The sequence below is a fragment of the Phalacrocorax aristotelis genome, chromosome Z, assembly GCF_949628215.1.
Source record: "Phalacrocorax aristotelis chromosome Z, bGulAri2.1, whole genome shotgun sequence".
Lineage (NCBI taxonomy): Eukaryota > Metazoa > Chordata > Aves > Suliformes > Phalacrocoracidae > Phalacrocorax > Phalacrocorax aristotelis.
The window spans coordinates 62,743,140-62,763,463 of NC_134311.1; the positions used below are offsets into that span (position 1 = coordinate 62,743,140).

A 20,324-nucleotide genomic window follows, 5' to 3' on the forward strand; every position below is an offset into this window, starting at 1 on the left:
AATTTGGTTGCAGTGTGCTGTACAGTTTCCTGATTTATCGTATTTCTTTAACACTGGTTAGACTAATTCCTATCAGCACACATTCTTGTACAGTGTGAAGTAGTGTTTTTTTTTTTCATGTGTAGTAATCCTGGGTGTGTGCTAAAGGGCTCTTAACCTATTTGTTCAGGCTTTCTGAGTGACTACAAATTTTTCTTGGATGTAGTATTTATTGCATTTTTAGCTGAGCAGTTCAGGTTTGTCACAATAATGCAGTAACTGACTTCTAAATATTTTTGTTAGATATAACTTTTTAGCTTTTTTACTGAATATGGATGTTGGGGTGGGACCTGAAAGTTCAGAGTTCTGGGTTTAGAGGAACACTGAGAACCTGGTGACTAGGGAGTTCCAAGATGCTGTCCTTCCTGTTCTATTCATCAGCTTGTTAAGCACATATGCAAAAGTGAAACCTTGGAACATGAAGTTGTAAAATTAAGCCACATCATACAAGTCCAGATGCTTCAGAGGCACTCTGCAGTCTGAACTCTGTTACGCTCCAACACAGACTTGTCAACTAGCAGGATGTGTACACGTGTGTGAAATACTTCCTGTGAAGTTGAGTTTAACTTTGGATAGTTAAAGGTCTCTAATATCAGTGTCACGTTGTGTTCTGCTTGTGGTAACAGTAACACAGCTGTCAAGTTTAATAATTATAATTTTATTACTAATGTACAGATTAATATCACAGTTCTGATGTCTAAAGGAAAAAACTGTTCCCTACTTCAGCTGACACATTGCTCCAATGCTGACTGCATTCAAAACAAGCTCTGTGTAGTCTGCCATTGCAAACTCAAATGTAATCTTTAAAGAAGTCTTTAGGAAATTAGAGCTGACTGTTTTGACCTTGATAATTTATTTTGACACAGTGGCCAAGGTGGTGCCCTTTACTAATCATCTGCTAGGAATTTTATTTCAGCTTTGTTTAGAGCTCTTTCATAGGTTGTGCTCATGCATGATGGTGAGTGCAGTTTATATCACTCAGAGTAGTTCCCAGTAGCTAGGCACCCATGACAGAGAGCTGGTATGGGGCTAACTTGCATGATTTGGTTCAGCCAAACTTTTGAAACTCTTATGTCGTCTGTTCTATGTATACATTCAAAACTGTAACTGTGTTTAAAAAAACCCCAAACAATAACAAAAACATCCCAACTTCTTCATACATAACTTGAATTTTATTGAATACTTATCCTGTTTCACTGCATAGTCTTTGCAATTCATTTGCTCTGGCATTTTTAAACCTAAGCCAAGAGACTAACCCATCATTATTAAACAATTGTCTCAGTCTCCCCTCCTCCTTCCCCCTCTCCCCACCACCCCACCTGTGTCTCAGTACTGGAAATATTCCTATGATAAACCATTATTTTGTGTTAAAATAACTTGGCTTGTATGAAATGTTCCGATATTTTGTTTTGAAACTTCTTAAAGCTTTGTCAAAAATCAAGCTTAATGATTCAAGCATAACTAAATGGAGTACTTCTCTAATCTGGGAGTTTCTAACAGCATCATGAATCAGAAATGTCTCTAAAGCTGCTACAGACTAAGTAACTACGTGTTTGCTAGGAGCATACCGGTATGTTGTGTATAGCATTCTGAAGATTTCTGTTGTGGAGCTTTTAACCTGTGAAGTGCTCTACAGTACTGAAACTTATGTGTTCAGGAGATTTCATCACAGGCAAAGATATAGTTCTCATTTCTGAAAAGATATATGCAAAAAAAAAAAACAAACCTCAGGGAGCTTCAATACCAAAGCAGTGGAAATAGATGAATGGAAGGTAGCTTATGTGTACTGTTATTGAGATGGTGCAACTTTTTCCTTAAGCACTGCTTCTGACCCTTCTGTCGTTATTGTTTTTCAAGGTGTAACATGGCTGATTTGGGAACACTTCCAGTCCTAATGAAACTATTCACCACTTCTGAGAATTGAAGCTGAGTCAGGGAAACTACACTTGATTTTTACATGGAAGGAAAAAGCTGAAATATGGTAGCAGAATAAGAGTCTTTAAATATTTAAAACTTTAGAAGTATCTGGGCTACAGTGGGTGATGAAATGGGACTGTACTTGATCTAGAAGCATAAAGAACTGCCTTTTGTAATCAAAGTTAGTTGGCAGTAGAGAGAATCAGATCTGAAAGGTGAACATGCTGTAACCAATTGAGATGCAGTTCTGCAATCTGGATCATGTTTCTGATCTTACATCTCCTTTGCACTAATGTGAATTGTCCCTCTTGGTGGTAATAGATAGCATTCATTTTCATAACTGAAAATAAAACACTTCACCCTTTAATGGTTTTCAGAAAAAGCTGTGTTTGCAGTCTGTCTGCTATTTCAGTAGCTTATTATGCTGAAGTTAATTATGATTCCAAATTTGTAACTGAAAATTATTTGGAAGCTAGCAATCAAGCAGGTAGATGCCTATACTCATTCTTGGCAGAATTTCACTGATTTGCAAAGCTTATGTCCAGGGCGATAGAAGGGAAAAGTCTCTTAATATAAAGCATTGAACATGAGTATAACTGTGTGTGTATTGCTTGAACAGTATTGAAGGAACTGGAATCCCCCTTAATGCTGTTGGTTCTCCTGCTGCCTCCCTTCCCTCTTTCCCCTTTGAAGATTACAAAAATCTGTGGAGGGAAGGGGTTCTGCACACTTGCCAAGTGCTTCATACCCAAAGTGGTTTCTTAAAGAGGGAATAACAATCAAATCCCTGATTTAAAAGGGATTATCTTTTTTTTGTTCTCATTCCCTTCATGTAAAATGATAGCAACACTCCTGTGAGTCAGAACAGTATTATGCGGGTAACTTGTGCAGACGTGGTTAATGGAAAGAAGTCTGTAATCTGATGCATGTGAGAGCAAACTATTAGTCTTTAGAAATGTTGGTTTGAGTGCCTCTTGCTGCTATTTTCATTTTTACTGTTTTCTGAGAGGGAAATACTAGAAAAGATAAGTAAACGAAGTCCAGATTTTTTTTTTTTCCCCCTCTTGGAACGGGCTAACTTAGAAATGTAGTGGAAAGTTAAACTTTCCTTTTGGGTGTTGAGTTCAATTGAATGACAAAGTCAAAACTGAAAAAAGAGAACTTGCTCTGTGGTGCTTTTTCAACGTGCATGTGTAATGCCAGTTGGCTGGACTTTGTAATATCAAGAGCTCAGAACAGACATGTTTGTTTGCGATAGTAGGGTAAGCAAGGATAAGTTAGAAATTAGCAAAAGACTGCCTATTTCTTCCTACAACCTGCGAAATCTGTTTTTCGTCAGTAAATAATATCCTATGTCAGTAGGATAAGCAAGAAACTTTCATTTGTGTAACATGAGTGTATGGTAAAATAGCCTGTAAAAGCAAAAATGTGTAATTAATTGTCTGCAAAAAAACCTGGGTGTAGTTTCATGTGTATTAAGCGTCAGCATTGGCAAAGCTTTCTTCCTATCTGCCACTGCTTAAAGTAGAGCTGAGTGGATCTACCCCTCACCCCAAATATGATTAGGGAATTGTGCAAAACACTAATTATTTAGTCTCATGTTGCAACACCTTCAAAAGGTTGTACTTGTGCAAGTCTAGCGCTTGAGAAAAGAGCAAGTGCTGTGAAAATGTTGATTGCTGAATACAGAGACATTGGACTTTTAAAGAATATGGTGCTCCAGCTTAAGCATAGGACTAACAGTTATTAAACCATGTCCTCTAGGAATATTTCCCTGACAAGCACGTGGAGCGCTCTGGCTTGCTCGACACAGCTGTGCTGAGCTGCTGCTCTGTCTGGCAATTACTCCCTTCCAGATCAATGGAATGGGTAATACAAATGTCAGAGGAAGCTATGAGTCAGATGTGGAGAATCCAGAGAACTTGAGGATAGGAAGGACTTGCTGGCTAATCCAATGGGTGGTTTTATTTGCTTTGATGTGGGAGTGTGCATATTGTTTTGCTGGACCTCTTGTTTTTCTCTAAGGGAGCATTCTATAATTCAGTACTTATATTGGGAAGACAGCCTTATCATTCAGCCTCTGTGAGGTTTATTGTGGCACCACAAGAATACCCTTTCTTCTGATGTATCCCTTTCTACTATGATTTCTAACACTTCAGTGTCTTACCATTTAACGCTCCACTGTGCCATATGTATTTAGCTATTTCCTAGTCTTGTGTTTCACTAAGGCTATTCATTTCACTGTCAGAGTCCTGCACTTTGCTTAACGTTTCTGCGAATTCGGGTGTCCTTACAAACACGTGTTATGGGGACACGACATCAAGCTTGTTTACTAAGCTCCAGTGTTCAGTGATTCCCTTATGAAATAATGCACTTCACAAAATATTGCAGAGCAGAACTTACTACAAAAAGCATGCTCTTCCTTGCAAGCGACAGTGTAAGACAAATGATCCTTTCATTTGCTGTGGGTTATGTTCCATTTTTCTAGTAATTGAAGAAATGGTACCTTCTACCAGGTGGGCTCTGCTCCCTAGGCTAAATTTCCTTCGTGCATGGAAAGGAATAGAACAGAATGAAATGGTCGTTGGTGTCAAGTCCTGCAAGGAAATCTTAGACTTTGTTGTCTGGGATTTGTTTGTACTTTGATTATTTTCCAGGTAATCTTTAAAAATGCAGACTTAAAATAACAAACTGTTGTGACTAATCATAACCACTCTTATGGCAACCTTTTAAAGAAAGTATAGCATCTTTACTTTTGTTGTTGTGAAATGTGAAATTTGTGGCAAAACTAAGTTTTAAGAAAGGTAGACAGCCCTTATATTACCTTAAGACCTTTCTGAGATGTCCAGCAGTACTGTATACATTAGAAACTGAGAATATACCTTAGACCTCAGTTGAGACCAGAAACTGGTTTTATGTTACTGCTTAAGGTGGTGTTCTAATTTGGTAGTAGAATATTGCCCAAGTGGAAATAATTAAAGCTTATGTTTTTTCCTGTTAAATTTAAGCCTTGCTTGTCACATCAGAAGTGACCTGTGAGGTATATTGATGGAGTAAAGTGCATGGATTTCTGCAAAGCTGTTGTTTTGATGACACTTTGCCATTTTGGAAAGAATCAAAACAAGACTTCGCACTTACCAACTCAATTTCATGACAGTACAGTTTCACTGGGTACTGTTCTAATATTCATTTGAAAAAGATGTCCTGAAATCTGATGTGCAAATTCCTACTGGGATAATTTAGCCATTCCTTCATTAGCAAAAGGTGAGGGTTTTGAGGGTTGTCTGTACCATTTTATTTGTAAATGTATTTTCTTCAAATATTTTTGTCTTCTTGTGACTAGTAAATACTGTTTGGTTTTTTTTATTTAAAAATATATTTATTTTTTGACATGCTGGCTTATGGCAAGCCAGCACTTGCAGTATGACCACGAATAAGCTTGGGCTGTGCAGCCGCTTGGCTGGTTTGATAGACAGGATGTTCTCCTGGCTTTGGGAAGACATTGTTTTCATGCTGAGGAATCACTGGGAAACTGACAATGGAAAACTTAGTGTTTGAAAGGGTTTTAAGGTGGTTTTTTGTTGTTTCTAAAAATATGTCTTTTTTTTAAAGAAGTCTAGAGACAACAGTATTGCCAAAGAAATTTCAGTGGGATTGCACAATGTACAAGTTGGATCAGTACTTTGTCCCAGTTGTATTTTTGGCAATACCTTCACGTGCTAAGCACAACATTTTTAATAATGTACAGCATACTTATCTACTCCTGATCTGAATGCATTCAAATTTTGTAATCTTCAACTTGGAACAAAACATTAATAATGTTGCGTTGGGCTAATACATTCCTAAAAACAAGAACGTCAGTAGTCAATAAGACCTTTAAAATGGTATAGGAATTCCAAAATAAATGTAAAGAATTGTACTTATTCCTTGTCTCACTTAATAGTCTTCTGAGTTTTAGCTGGCAACAGGTTGCCTTCAGGAATTGTAGGAAATGTCATTTTACGGACAACAGGAATAGCCTCAAAGTCCGTGGATAAAATATTGGCATAGGAACCAGGAATTCCTTACTCTCTATTCTCTGTCCTGTAGAACAGCATGGTTTGCTTTTGTGGCTCAGTTGACATGTTTGTCTGAAAGACACAGAGCTTTTCAAAATGCGTATTCTGTTGGCTTTCATAGTGGACTCTTGTCCCAGGGTTTTGACTAGTGAAAAGTGAGAGTACTAAAGTGGAGGAGGAATGTCTAGCTGAAATGTAATCTTAATGTTTTTGCATTTTAAACATCTGAAGATAACACATTGTCAATATATTATTTTTCTATTTAAGAAATGAATTGAAAAATATCTGTGGAGGTATGTCAAAATTCATCTTAATCTTTTCAAGATTGCTTATTTAGTATCTCTGAAACCAAAAGCTACTGGCAGTGCTTTGAATAAAACATAAACCAAGAACTCTAAAATCTACCAAGGAAACTTATGTGGGTTTTTTTCCTGATGTCTGATGATGCAGTTTTTTAATGTTTCACATGCAGATTAATGCAGGAAGTTTTGCAGTTTCACTTGTGCACAAGACTGTTTTATTGCCTTCCTTGTGGTATTTGAGTGGTGAATGTGTAACCCAATTACCTTATAGCACATCAGAGCCACCTTCATTACTCTCATTACAAAGAGTAGAAATGTTTCCCTATACCAGGAATTTCCCTGGCCTCAGACACTGCCTGGTTGAGGCACCAAAACAGGGAGCTGCTGGATATGGTGGAGGGCAGTCTGAGGAGCTATGAAACTTTTTATTAAGTTGGCCTTGTTTGTGGATGCCAAGCTCTTAAGTGAGGAGTGCTGTGCTAAGTTGTGCAGAAGCCTGGCCGAGACCTGGCTGATAGCCTGTGAAGCAGCACCGTTGCAAGGCTTTGTGCATAAAATAGAAAAAACAGTTTAAGTACAGTTTCTTTAATCTCTCCACTTAAGAGTGCCCTGGACTGTCTCCATCAACTGCTGAGTCCCTTCAGTCTGGACCGGCTATAAGCCTTTACAAGTTGAAGGCAATGTTGACACTCATTAAAGGAGATGGCCAAGTATGAAGCTATCTCTGCAAACACTAGATGAGGTGTCATCTTTTGCAGATGGCTGGCTAACGAACTGCCTTCCTGCCTTTCCCCCTACCTTTCATTGATAGATGATTGTGGTTGTTGTGGATCAGTACATTTAACAAATGTACATGTGGTATAAACATCTAGATATGAGTTGTTAACTACTAGTTCTTGACTGTGATCAAATGCATCTGTAATTGGTTTGGGGTGGTTAATGTGTCGTTTGTTCTCATACACCTACTGTGACTATCAGGTAAATAACATTTAAGTTTATATTTACATTCAGGTATTGATCAGGAAGATGAAAAAATTATGCTGCTTAAAGGGCACCTGACTTCTAGCTTTGAGGATGTGTTCACACTTCAGTCAAGGGGTAGTAGTTACTACCTGATATGGAGATCAACTTAGTGCTGGAATAGGATAGCTGCTGAGTAGTGAAGTCTGTGCTGTTTGTCAAAAGCTGTTACCAGAAGTGAGTGATAGCTGTTATGCCTGGATAGTCTCCTTGAAAAAAAAGTATGGAGATTCTTGCATTTTATGAGTTCACTTGTGTAATATTAATCTCCCTGTAGACTGAGAGTTGAAAAAGAAAAATAATGAGATGTCTGCTCTCTTCTCTTCCAGACTATCATTTTACTCTGGCCATTCGTCGTTCTCTATGTACTGCATGCTCTTCCTAGCAGTAAGTATGCGAACAAAGAGTCTGTTAGTTACTAGCACAAAACTGAAGTAGTTACTTGGCGGCTTTGCGCAAGAGACACTGCTTTTGAAGGACACTTGTCTGAGATAATTGAAGATTTCTCAGTAGGAGTTTGAAGGGTTATGCCACTGATACTGGGACAAGAAATAGAATTATGTTGAGTATGCCTAAAAACACTTAGTATGGTAGTTGGCTTGTCTAAAATGAACCTGGTGACAGTGGGTTTGGAAAATATGCTGCTACTTATATTTAGTTATACTGAAAGTATTGCAGGCGCATTAAAAATATAATAAGATATGTCTGACTTAATGAAACATGCAAAGCCTATTTTAAAAAACAAAAACCCTAAACTTAGACCCTGATCACATGTGGGTGGGCCCATAAGCTCAAAACAGCAGGTGAACTTGAATTTTCAAATTTCTTGTAGTCTTCTCTTACCTTTTAGGGGCAGGAAAGGAGAATGAGGGAAATGAGGGGACAAATCTGTCTGTGGAAGAAATCACTAATGATAAGATCAATTAACTAATGCTTCAACTGGAACCTAATATATTTCAATTCAAATTGTTACAAGGCAGCTGGGCAAATTATCTTCACTCCTAGGATAAGTTTTGTAACATTGGTTTGTTTATTCTCCCCCTGCTAATGTGTAATACAGAAGGTATTAAACTACTTTATGCAATTTTGTTGTTAATGTAGTTGTAAGATTAAGCTCTTGTTCTGGGTATAAATTGCTAACATAACACACATATGTCGGGATCTTCACAGAGCTCAGATTCAATTTGCCTTCTCATCCTGATTGCATTTTTCTTTTTTCCCACCATCTTTTGGCAATAGTATAACATCCATATAGAGTGGACAAATTATTCAAAATAAACTGAAAACTCCACAACCTCATACAGAAAGGGGTGGCTCTTCAATATGAAATAAGTCTTCTAAACTTTATTTTCAAATCAAGCTTTTTCAGCAAGTCAGTGATCAGTTTGGATCTTTCACTGCATTTTGTTTATGGCTAAACCCATTTAGTTCCTATCCCCTCTTACCTGTCTTTATCTAATGTAAATACAAAGAGTTCATAAAAGTATTATGTCCTGAGTTTGACTAGAATGTAGTGCAACTTCCTGTCTGTCAGCTGGTTTGGCTTTTTTGTTTTGAGAAAAAAGTGTCTTTACTTGCTTGTTATGACTGACAGTCTCCAAAATGATATAGGTTCACTTGTAATATGATTCCAAAACCACTATTTCTGTGGTACAGTGGAGCAATTACTGCTATATAGCAAACTAATTGGCATTTGCTCTATTAGGTTCAGCCCATACCCTTCTGATCCAACTTCTCTGTGCACGCATGATTTTGTTGAGCAACATGAGAATGTGATACTGCCACCTCTCAGAAGCAGAAACTTAGAGACAAGAAAAACCTTGCTAAGTGTGTGGCAATGAGTGTGGCTTATAACTCATACTGATTGCATTGCAGTCATTTGGCAGGGATCTGAATCTGTCTGAACTTCTAACTCTGTCATGTGCATGTGTAAGAAAAGCCCTGCTTGCTGCAGCCTGGGGAAATGGTGGTGGTGAGGAGGACTTCCCAGCTGGTACAGGCTGAGAGAAAGGAGGTGCTATTTTCAAACCTTGAATCTCTTAATTAAAACCTGTGTGCCCCAGCTGACCCCTCTCCCCCCGCTTGCTGTAATACTGAGGCTGTCTTTAGCTGAATACAGTGTAATAGAAGATGTGCTGAACAGATTGGACTTGAGGCCTTGTTTGTTTAACCTACTAGGATTTGAAAAAATGCAGCCTTTGGCAGGAAGGTCAAGCATTCTATATTTTGAAGATGCTAACTTCATGTGGGTTGAATAATGCCTTCTGTAGTTGCCTATAGTTTTTCTGAATCCATGCAAAGGAGCTTGTGTGGAAAGCTCCTGAACGGGAAACTATGAACCTTAACTGTCTTGGGGTTTTGTGCGTGTGAACTTCACTCTTAGCAACTTTCTGCATGCCACCTTGAAATGCTGTAGATCTAGAGCTTGTAGTCCTGGTTCAGCAATGAAACAAAACTTACTGTGGCACAGCATGCTGCTACAGAAACTGTCCTTGTGTTCTCTCAGTTCTGTAGTAACTGCAAGACAACATGGCTTTACCTGTCTCCCTTAGACTAGAAGGGTATGAATGTCTTTAATAAATCTCATGTTAAGAGAGTTAAACAGTAAGTGTTATATTGGAGATGAGGTTTTTATTCAGTAAACTTGTTGATGAGTAGCCAGAACACTGGCTGGAGGAGAAGGCATTCTTCATCTATTCCTGCACCCCAGTTTTTTGTCTTGTCTCTGGCTGAGCTATTGCCTAGCCAAATAAGAGGCTTTGTGGAGAGGAAAGACTTCGACTTTCTTCTGTCCTGTAATAAGATTATTCATCCAGAAACTGTTCAGAGGCCTTCATAGGCACATGAGAAGGAGGTTAATTCTTGTGTGGGATGTTTTTACCTTGATAATTAACACTGTATTTCTGCATACCAACCTTTGCATTGGATGTGGTCTTTTTATTAAAAAACAACAAAAGTAAAAAGTACAGATGTCTTGAAGCAGACAGCTACTGCACGAAAAGGAGGAAAACTGCTTTCTAACCCTCCTCCTTGCCCACGTGGCAAGGCTGAATGCTACCACTGGCTGTAAACCAAACCTGTGGCACTTGATAACCTGTTCATTAACCAAACTCTGAAGCTGGCTTCAGCTGCTCTTTGCACACTTGCTCCAGCCACAGACTGAGTCATGAGCAGACTGAATCGTTAACATGTGGCATTACTCATAGGCGGTATTAATCATAACCAGACACTAGCATCCTGGTTCTGGAGAGACTGGAAGAGTCTGCCTTGTGTACATACTGCAGAAAGCATACTCATAAGTGTTACTGCTAAACATTTGTACTGTGTCAGGTTATGCATTTCAAAAATGAGGAAACCTTTTGGGGGAATCAAGGGGAAAGTGGTCTCTGCCACAGACAGCACAAACACTGCAACTGTGAAATGAGATATTCTTGAAGTGTGTGGCTTAAATAAAGCCACCTTGCAAAATACTAGGCAAAGTAGTAAAATACTTCTGCAGCTTCAGTTACTTCAAGTAGAATTGTTGAATTATAAACAAGTTGTAGCTGCTTTTTGCTCTTCTGTGAAGTTGCACATGATGAATTAAAATCAAGCGTGAGGTGATTCATCATTGAAAATGTTTTATGTGCTTTAAACCTTTGGTGACATGAGAAATTCCACAAGTCTCAGTGGGAACTGTGGTATCTGAGTTCTGACTGCATGGCGTCATTGGTACTGGGGGAAGAAACTGCAATTTTGAACATAATCACAGAATCACAGGTTGGAAGGGACCTCAGGGATCATCTAGCCCAACCTTTCTAGGAAGAGCACAGTCTAGACAAGATGGCCCAGCACCCTGTCCAGACGAATCTTAAAGGTGTCCAACGTGGCCGAGTCAACCACTTCCCTGGGGAGATTATTCCAATGGTTGACTGTCCTCACTGTGAAACATTTTCCTCTGGTGTCCAGTCGGAATCTCCCCGAGAGCAACTTGTGTCCATTCCCCCTTGTCCTCTCCATGCTGCTTGTCCTACCTCATAGTGAGGGCCGTACAAAGAAACACCTGACAGCGCAGGCTTAGTGCTCAATGTGAAGGAAGTAGTTGACAAAAACCGTTAAGCTGTAGGTGTTGATAGGTGGATGGTTTTTTAGAAGTTTGTCTCTTAGGGGTGTTATGACTTTAATGTCTCATATTTTGGGGGCTTCACTACCCAGGAAGTGGGGATTTTGTCTACGTGGTCTGTTATTGTATTGCTTCAGGAGCATATAGAAGAAAATGTGGATTTGGTTCGGAAGGAAGGATAGAAGCTGAAAAGCTTAAAATTCCAAATTGAAACTATGTAACTTGAATTTAAATAGAGCTAAAGAAATATGAAAGAGTCATGCCACATGAACTGTTCAAAATGAATAGTCTAAGCAAGCACATATCTGGGAATTTGAAGTATTTCTCCTTAGTTTGCATTTTGGTTTGTGGGACAACATTGGAGAGCAGAACTTAACTTTTAACTTCAGGAATGGAAATACTTACTTGGGATGTAATTTGGGCTCATGTCTTTCTGGGAGGACACAAATAACCATTGTTCCCCGCATTTACAGTTACTTAATATTGTCTGTCTTAGGTTCCTTGCAGGAGCTGGGTTCACCTTCCATGCATGTGGCAGTGAAGCTTTTAAAGGTTATCTAAATAAAAGTAATATGTCTGTGATGCCATATGAATGTACATACTTCCGTAACTGATAGCAGCTTCGTTAAACTAGTCCCTGCTTAAAGCCTTTTATGGCAAACTATAATGAATCTACACCTTGTTTCCATGTTTGAATTGTCAGTGTGCTCACGTGCAAAAACTCCACTTGAGCTAGTCTCGTGTAGCTTGCTCTGTATGACAGCCTGGAATTAAAACAGAAGCAAGGGCAGTGCCTCCTGCAAATCACTGTGGTACCTGTCATTGAGAAAGGACGTTTGGTCATCTGCAGAGTGAGGAGGAGAATGCATTAATTCTATTTTAGAACTTGTTAGGTGTTTATGAAAGAAAGATAATACGATAGAAATGTGAGTTTTGAATAACTTCAAGGAATGTTAAATAGTTCATATAACCTACTTATTTAAATAAGGAGTAGTGTGTATCACTCATCATTCTTACAGCATAGAGATTACTGCTGCATTTTTAACTGGATGTTATGTTGCCATGTGCCTGTAAAAAAGCTGTGTGTCTAGCTGGCCCACTCTAAGGCCTGGATTTTCAGTCTACTTCCACGTTAGGCTTACAGTTTCTTCTAGTTTAACTCCTTGGTATATAGAATGAGTGAAACCACAAAAAAAAAAAAATCTGCTTGCAGACTGTCAGGCCAGGGAGTTGTGGTTGAGAGTGTATTTTGAGATTCATTTGGCAGAGCTAGGTGGGTCAGTTTGGGTCCAGACAGAGCCGCTACCTCTGGGATGCTTTTGCCAGCAATGGCTTCATGTGGAAACCAGAGGGAGTCTGAGCCGCAACAGTATGTGGGAACCCAGTGACCTAATAACAGATGCTGGATCCCAAATAGTCTCCATCATCCCTTCCCCCTGTTGCTCTTTTCCTTTCACAGTTAAAACAGCTGGCACAATCTCTCCTCTATCAACAAAACCATTTTATCTTGGATTGAAGAATGGGAGGGTGAAGGTAGTCGAACACCTCTTCTAGCAATTTCTATGCAACCAAACTAGCACCCTTCCCCTTGAGGGGGAGATGCTGCAGTTAATCATAAGTTTTTGCTTCAATTTTTTTAAACTTATGTCTGAAAGATATTGTAAATTAAAATGCTAAATGGATGCTGACTTCAGTATCAAGAATGACCCCGCTGCAAGTGCTGCAGTTGGCAGAAATGAATGCGGCCTTGAGGATCAGATTGCTGTAATGGAGTCGGTCTTGGCTGTAGCTCGCTCGGGCACTGCCCTGCCTTCACCTAATCTGGTATGAAGAACAGCAGTGTGGAAACTTAGCCAAGCCGCTCTGCTATTCTGGGGACGGCAACATGTTTGTGTTGCTTAGACCTGGGATGAAAGGGGATGATGAATCTTTGCCGATTATAACTTGAGCGGCTCTCAAGCTCTCCCACAGCTCATTGGGAAAGAACATCTTGTGTGTCCTTTATAAGGACAGAGGGAATTACAGATGAGAATGGGAGGGTGACTGGTATTTCAGTGACTTGGGCCTTCCTTTGCAGAGAGATCATAGGCTAAACACAAGTGAAAGCAGGGTTTAGGCTGCTTTTTGTACTTGTGCTTCTAAATGTGCCAGTCAAGCTTTGCTCTTGAAATCTCGTACTTTAATTGCTTATATTGGGATGGGAGGTTGATCGAAACAGTACCCAAATATGAGCCTGGGAGCCTTTAACACAGTATTCGAGGTATGTCTGTTCGTATGGCAGTATTTCTTTACTTTCCTAAATGCTACCGGCTAGAGCTGCAGAACAGTCCTTGATGTGTTCATGCCCACATGAAAGTGGACTATGTAGGCTTCAAAAACTAATGAAAAGACATGTTACTGAAAATGTCTTGTTTGGCTGTAGCTGGGGGTAGTACCAAGCATCTTACTTGAAGCAGAGATGAAAAAATGAAGGGTAACTGGTCATGCTGTGAGGCTCAAGTATGGAGACGCTTGTGCTTTTACTCAGTATGTGATCCTAATGCTCTCTTAATAATGGTATTTAGACTTTTTAATAGTAAGCAAACAAAGCAACTTCTCCAGTTTGCTTGGGAGCATTGGCTGTCAGTAGTGATGAGATTGTGAACTGGCTCCTGTAGGACCGAGCTGAAAGTGATACCTTGCTGCACTTGTGTTCCTCTAGTGAAGGTTTCTAACTTGGCAGACACAACAGAAACATGCTTGTTCCGAGTAGAAGGAACACATCTAGCTTTTTTCTCATCAGAAGGGAGCCAAGTGTTAGCGTTTGCAATGGAATAAAATGTTATTGTTTATCCTGCTTTATGGTAAAATGATGTCAATAAACAATTATTTCTGCAATGTTCAGCCAAGTTGAGGCTGGAGAATTAAAAACCCAAAAAACATTACTTGTCCATTGGGAAGTGCCTGTACAGAATAGATTGGTTGTATTTTTGATATTGAATTGAGAGTTAGGCTACTATTAGTAACAGACAGGATTTTTTTTCCCATTGCATAGGAGGCAGCTCTTGCACACCAATTGCCTTTTTTCAGCAGCATGCAGCTATCTTAAAGTAGCCAGGCTAGTATATATTCTGCCTTTTCTCCCTAGCCTGGTTGTTTTTTTCCCTTAATTCAGCTGTCCAGTGGATCAGTTCCCTCTACCAGCTCACCATAGGGCTGTTTAGACATGAGAGCTGGAACAGGGGAGTCAGCAGGAATACATGGTTAGAGTTAAAGGGGTAGACTCATTCCTCTGAACAGCAGTCCAGAGATGCTTCCACCTTGAAGTAACGTACATTCTTTTCCTTCACTGGAAGGGGAGAAATTAATTCTGAAATGTTGCTACTTTTTCCTTTGTTTTCTGCCCAATCAAAATAAAACTAAAGAATTGATAATATTGCAGATATACCAGGGATCATAAATATAAACGATCATAGGAAAAGGAGATCTCCTTAAAAAGGCAAAATAACCTCAAAGTTAAAGTTGCTTTTTTCTTCCTTTTTTTTTAAGAACCCCAGCTCATGAGTAGTGCATTCTGCTACATCTCTGTAGTGCTTTTATAATACAGTTTTCTGTTTGGATATGAGCCTGTGTTTAAAATTACATGGCATAGGCATTATCCATATTAACATCAAGCTTCACATGAAACAAACTGCATATTGATTTTCGTTTGCAGGCAGTGTTTGTTGGCTGATGCCTAAAGCTTTGTGTTTGTTCATAGATACAGTGCTCACAGGTATAAAACAAGCCGTTGCACTTGCACCTAATATTTGCATAAACACAAGATTGTATATGGCAGGTTATTTCTCAGCACATTTGACGGCTCTTGGCGGTTCTTTTGTGCTCAGAACTCAAATTTTTAAACTGTTGCCTGTATTTCTTACACTTGCTTAAATTCCAGTGTTTGTACTAGCTGAAATATGATTAATAGCTTTTATAGAAACTAGCTTTTATACAAAGGAATCTCTAAAGTTTCCTGTAACATGCAGAAAGGGAAGAGCTACTTTGCAAACCTTCATAGAAGTAGAAAGCTTGGAAGATCTCCAAAGGGGGCTTTTCCCTCTGTTGCCTAGTCTGAGCAGTGGAGGTGTGTCTTGGTCTGTACTGATGGATTGTTGAGCAGGACTAGAACAGGGAGATGGCAGATCATCTGTGTAAATACTAGTTTTCAGTTGCTTTATAGCATTATGCAAGAATCCAGCGTGAATGTCTCAGCTCTTCCGTTCTCTTGGAAGATCCTGTTTGAATAACAAGGATATGCGGGTGCTAGTACTATTGTTACTGGAGTGCCCTCTCCTCACCAAAAAGCAATGATGCTTATTTACTGATGGAGTTGGAGGGTGGATAGTTACTTTGGTGCTCCGTGCACCTACTCAGCTTCCCAATGGAAGACTTCCCAGTCTTAGGAGCTGAGGGGGAGGAGGGCGAGGGGTAGAGGAACTGTCTTGTAAAGATGTCCTTGGGATATCATTAGAAGTGGAATTTGCCTGTGCTACAAATCTCAGCCTTTATTCCTAATCCCATGTCTCCTAGAGAATTTTGCCCCATCTTTTATCATATTAGTTACTCTGAGGCTGTTTTTTCTGAAGACTTTCAAATACTGGAGGTCCTGTACTTTCCCTTCTTCCTTCCGCCCCTGCCGCATTAACAAAACCACCAACACATAGTACCTCTATATCCCCTCCCTCCACGCTAGAAATCCCAAAGCCAACAATATGCGTGTGTACACACACTCGAGGTGGCTCACGCATTACTGTTTGCAGAGCTGCTTGGTTTGGGAAGAACCCTTATGGTGGATTTCCACAGCACTGGTTACTGCCTGTGGCTCTTGGGACTTTTTGCATTAGCAGACTTGCTTCAAAGTATGAGCTTTTCTGCAGTGACCAGTCATGGATCCAAACACTAACTGCACTAGGATTTGTGCCTGCTAAGAGCCAAACAGTACTGCCGTAGGGCTTTTTCTTAACGCTCAGGCAGATTTCATGAAATCAAAGTTAGACACAATGGTAAATGCTAAGCTAAGTAAAATAAATGCTATTAGTTGCGCTCTCCCAAAACTTGTATCAGCTACTATGGTCTCTCAAAGCAGGTCTTATTTAAAAAGAAAATTTACTTTCTGCACCTTTGTTTTCCCTCCAGACTCTGACTATTTGTACTCAGACAAATTGAGAAGCATTCTCATTTCTCTGTGTCACAGGGGAGTTTTCTCTGTAGGAAAACCATTTTCTCTCTCTGTTTTGCTACCAAGTTCATGATGCTATGAGTATATTAAGATTGATGAGACAAAGATAAGAAGGAAAATAGGTACATTTCCAAAGGGAAAGTGTGTTTCTGTTCATTAGGGCAGAACAGGACACCTGTAGGAAATGGGATTACTAGGGCCTTTTGATACCAGGGAAACATCAAGTCCTACTGAAGACAATCCATTTTCAAGAAGTGAACAGAACAAACCAATTGGTGCAAGTAAAACTCTTCCTGTGTGTGGGAAAAAACCACCAAACTTTCTTCCTTTTGACTTCCATTGCCGAAGGAGGACTGAAAGTGCAGGAGAATTTCCCATACCTTAATAGGCAAAACAGTTTGCAGCACAGAATTTTTGTCTAATAGGATTTTGGGAAAAAGCTGAGAAGGTATTGAATGACAAATGACCAAGGAGTTCTAAGTATTGAAACTAAATATCTGAAATATGACCTCAGTTAGTGGAGTGAGCAGGTTTTGGTAGATTTAAAAGAATTTTGTGCCCTTAAGTTGGGGATGTGAGGTGTTAGCTGTTAGGAAATAAAAGTCACTGGACTTTAAAATTAGGTAGTCAGGCATGTGTATATGTATTTTAATACTGCTCTGGTGGAAGAGCAAATACTTGAAAGGTATGCTAGAAACATTAAGGCTAGCAAATAATTCTCCAGTTGCAGAGGCTCTTCCGTTCATGTCTGTGGCTTCTTGCAAGAAGCCACAAAGTGGCTGTGAGTTTCTCTTCATTCCTATGTTTATTTTTAGAAATGAAGTACTAGATCATAGATTAAGAAGCTTGTGTTCAGGATGTGTGTGGTGTAGAGAACATACTTCCATTATAGAGTAAGCATTAGCTAGTAGGGGAAAAAAGTTGGAGATTATTTAATCCCCTTACAAGAAAGTTTCTATGAAATCTATTTGTGCACTTGAAAAAAAAGGAATAAAACAAACATGAGAAACAGCAGGATGGAGGAGTGAAGAGAAATAGATGATAGCTGAATGACGTTACCAAATGATGAGAGACATACTGAGGAACAGGATGGCAGTGAATCACGGTCACATCGCTGTCACTGGCAGGACTGCGTTGCTACCAGAGCATCTCTGGATGCTCCTCCTGTGTTCATAAGCTCACAAATGTGTTTCTCAGCAAGAAGTGAAATGCTGGTAAGGAGCGTTACAGTAGTATTAACCAGATGTTAATCTAAAGTTCCTAAACCTTAATCTAAAGAACCTAAAGTTCCTGCTGCTTCTGTAGATTACAAGCATTACTTTTAAAGTTTGTTTTTCTAGCAAAGAGACTTCGGTGGAGAGCCAGGCAGGGATTTGCTTCTGTTTCCCTTCTTTAAGGCTGTGCTGTAAATGACTTCAAAGAGGAGCAGAAGAACCTGGGGCATGGTGTGCGTACCGGGAGGGGTTCTGTAAACAGGCTGAAGTCATTGCCCTCTCTTAGTCAACAGGGTCAAAATGGTAGTAAGTGTTAATGCAGTGTAACACCAGGACATCTCTGTATTGTGCATATACTGCTTAAGGACATGCTACATAAAGGACTCTTGGGCATAGTTCTGGCACCAATCTTGGTTCTGTACTTAATGGAATTATAAGGCAAAAGCTCCTTCCTCTCTTTGGCTGCTTTATTTTCCTACGTGGTCCTGCTGGCCTGTTTCAGCCCAGACATCTTGCTGTTGTCTTTCTAAGAGTGAGTCCTGGTAGTAGGAAAGATTGTTGTGGGGGAGCACAACTGCCTAAGCCTATTAAAAGCAGTGTCAGTTTGAAGTTACCCACTTAAAAATAACACGGAATTTGCCATTGCTGCAGCCATTAATAAGCAATTACTTTCAGCTGAACAAAAAAAACCCCAAAACTAAACCCAGAAAAAAACCAATTGTAACCAGAACAGCAGCTGCTGTTTCTCAAATTAAACACAGCAGTGATCAGTCATATTGACGCTTATTTGTGGTATGAGTTCTCACCTTTCTCACATCTTGTTTTAGAACAATATAAATCCATCTGCTGGTGCAAGAAGGGCACTGGGCATTTCCTGTACAGCTACTAGAGCTGGTGGTGTGCAGAAGCACCTAGAACTGATGAAGCCTGCAGCCAGCTGCATGTGTTCTGCAGGTGATAAAGCAGCTCCACACTTTCTCTGTGGCTGGAGATTATGCCCTTAATAAGGAAATTAAGTCTTCACGTAGATGTTAAATCCAAGTTTCTTGTCTGATGCTTTGTGAAGCATAAAGAAAATCTGAATACATGCTGCATAAGGGAGGTTCAAAGACTACTTCATTTGGTCATTTGGTTTTGTGGGCTGCCATCTTTCCAAGATTGCTTTTTATGTGGCTTGCCTCATTTTCTTACTTTGTTCATAAGTAAACCGGGTTTCCCACCTATCTGCAGCTGCAGAACCCTTTTTCTTTCTAATACGACTACACACCTTTGACAAGTACCAGCAATGCTTACATGGAAAAACTTCATTACAGGTATTTTTAGCTGTCTTAAGCAGAGTTTAGGGGAATGGAGAAGGAAGAAAGGAGAGTTCATATCAAATCATTAGCCAGCTCTTTTTAGGCTACCTGCCTGTGCTCCATTTCGCACCTGGGTAGTGTTCTGGTCTACTGTTTGTAAAAACAGAAGTAGTATTCATGTAAGAGCATTAAATACCTTTTGTTAAAAGAACTGTATGACAGCCAATTTTTGAAGTGGCGAAACAATATTTTCCCTAGTGGTGAAATTAAGGTCCCCAGAAATGTGCAGTGCCCACCACTTGAGGGGGAAAAGTTATTTTCCATTTCAGGTTTAGCTATGGCTTCTTCAAAGTCTGATCTCACCCTGACTTTGCTATTACAGAAAACCAGTTATGGCTAGGGTTGATCTTTTTGATGCTCCATTTGTATCTGAAAAAGTCAGCATGCCAAAATTATGATGTATGTTACTCAGAAACCCACCAAATATTCCCCGAGTGTTTAACTTCGGAACGTAGCACCTTTGCATGCACAGTGCATGCTCTGTGCCTGTATTTACATTGTAAGTGTAATGCTGCTAAAAGGTAGCCATGGCTTTTGAAGTTGGCAATGGAGGGATTTACCAGAAGTTTAGTGTGCTGTCTTCCTGCCTGAAGCCTGTGTTTTAGTTCGCTTCTACAATTTCACAAGACTGTTATTAAGATTTTGTACTCAACCTGAAGTTCCTAGATGGTACTGAAAAGATATACTTGAAATGTTAAATATAACTTCCAATTGCATTGTTCTTCTCTGTAACTATGGTAACTATGATGCCTTTTTTTGGTGACAGGATCAAGTTCCAGAATAAATTAAATTGTTTACAGGGTGGATTTGGAGAAGGTCCTCTTACAGCTGAAATAAGAAGTCTGTCCTAGACAGACTAGAGGAGACAAAAGCAGGGTCTTAGATTAGATGGGGAAGTAATAAGAGTTAAATACTGTACATTTGAGATAGCACAGCAAAAGCACATATATACACAACATAAATAGAGCTGAGGGGAGAGCAAAAGCCTGGGAATTGCACATAACCACTTGCTTACCAGAGTGGTAACATGGTTAATATGCAGCTAAAAAGGACTAGCAGCAGATGGAGCTCTGTGAAGTACACCAGTGATGACTGAGGGGTGCAATCCTAGATG

The 20,324-nt window shown here is 39.6% G+C and overlaps 1 protein-coding gene across 3 annotated transcripts in view; it reads left to right on the forward strand.

The window, feature by feature from the left end:
* The window catches only part of PLPP1 (phospholipid phosphatase 1), a 65,311-nt gene that overhangs the window by 42,027 nt on the left and 2,960 nt on the right, over positions 1 to 20,324 (forward strand). For all 3 annotated transcript variants that reach the window (XM_075079050.1, XM_075079049.1, XM_075079051.1), the window contains exon 4: positions 7,666 to 7,723. In XM_075079050.1, coding sequence (XP_074935151.1) covers positions 7,666 to 7,723 — 58 coding nt within the window. The remainder of the gene's footprint in view (positions 1 to 7,665; positions 7,724 to 20,324) is intronic.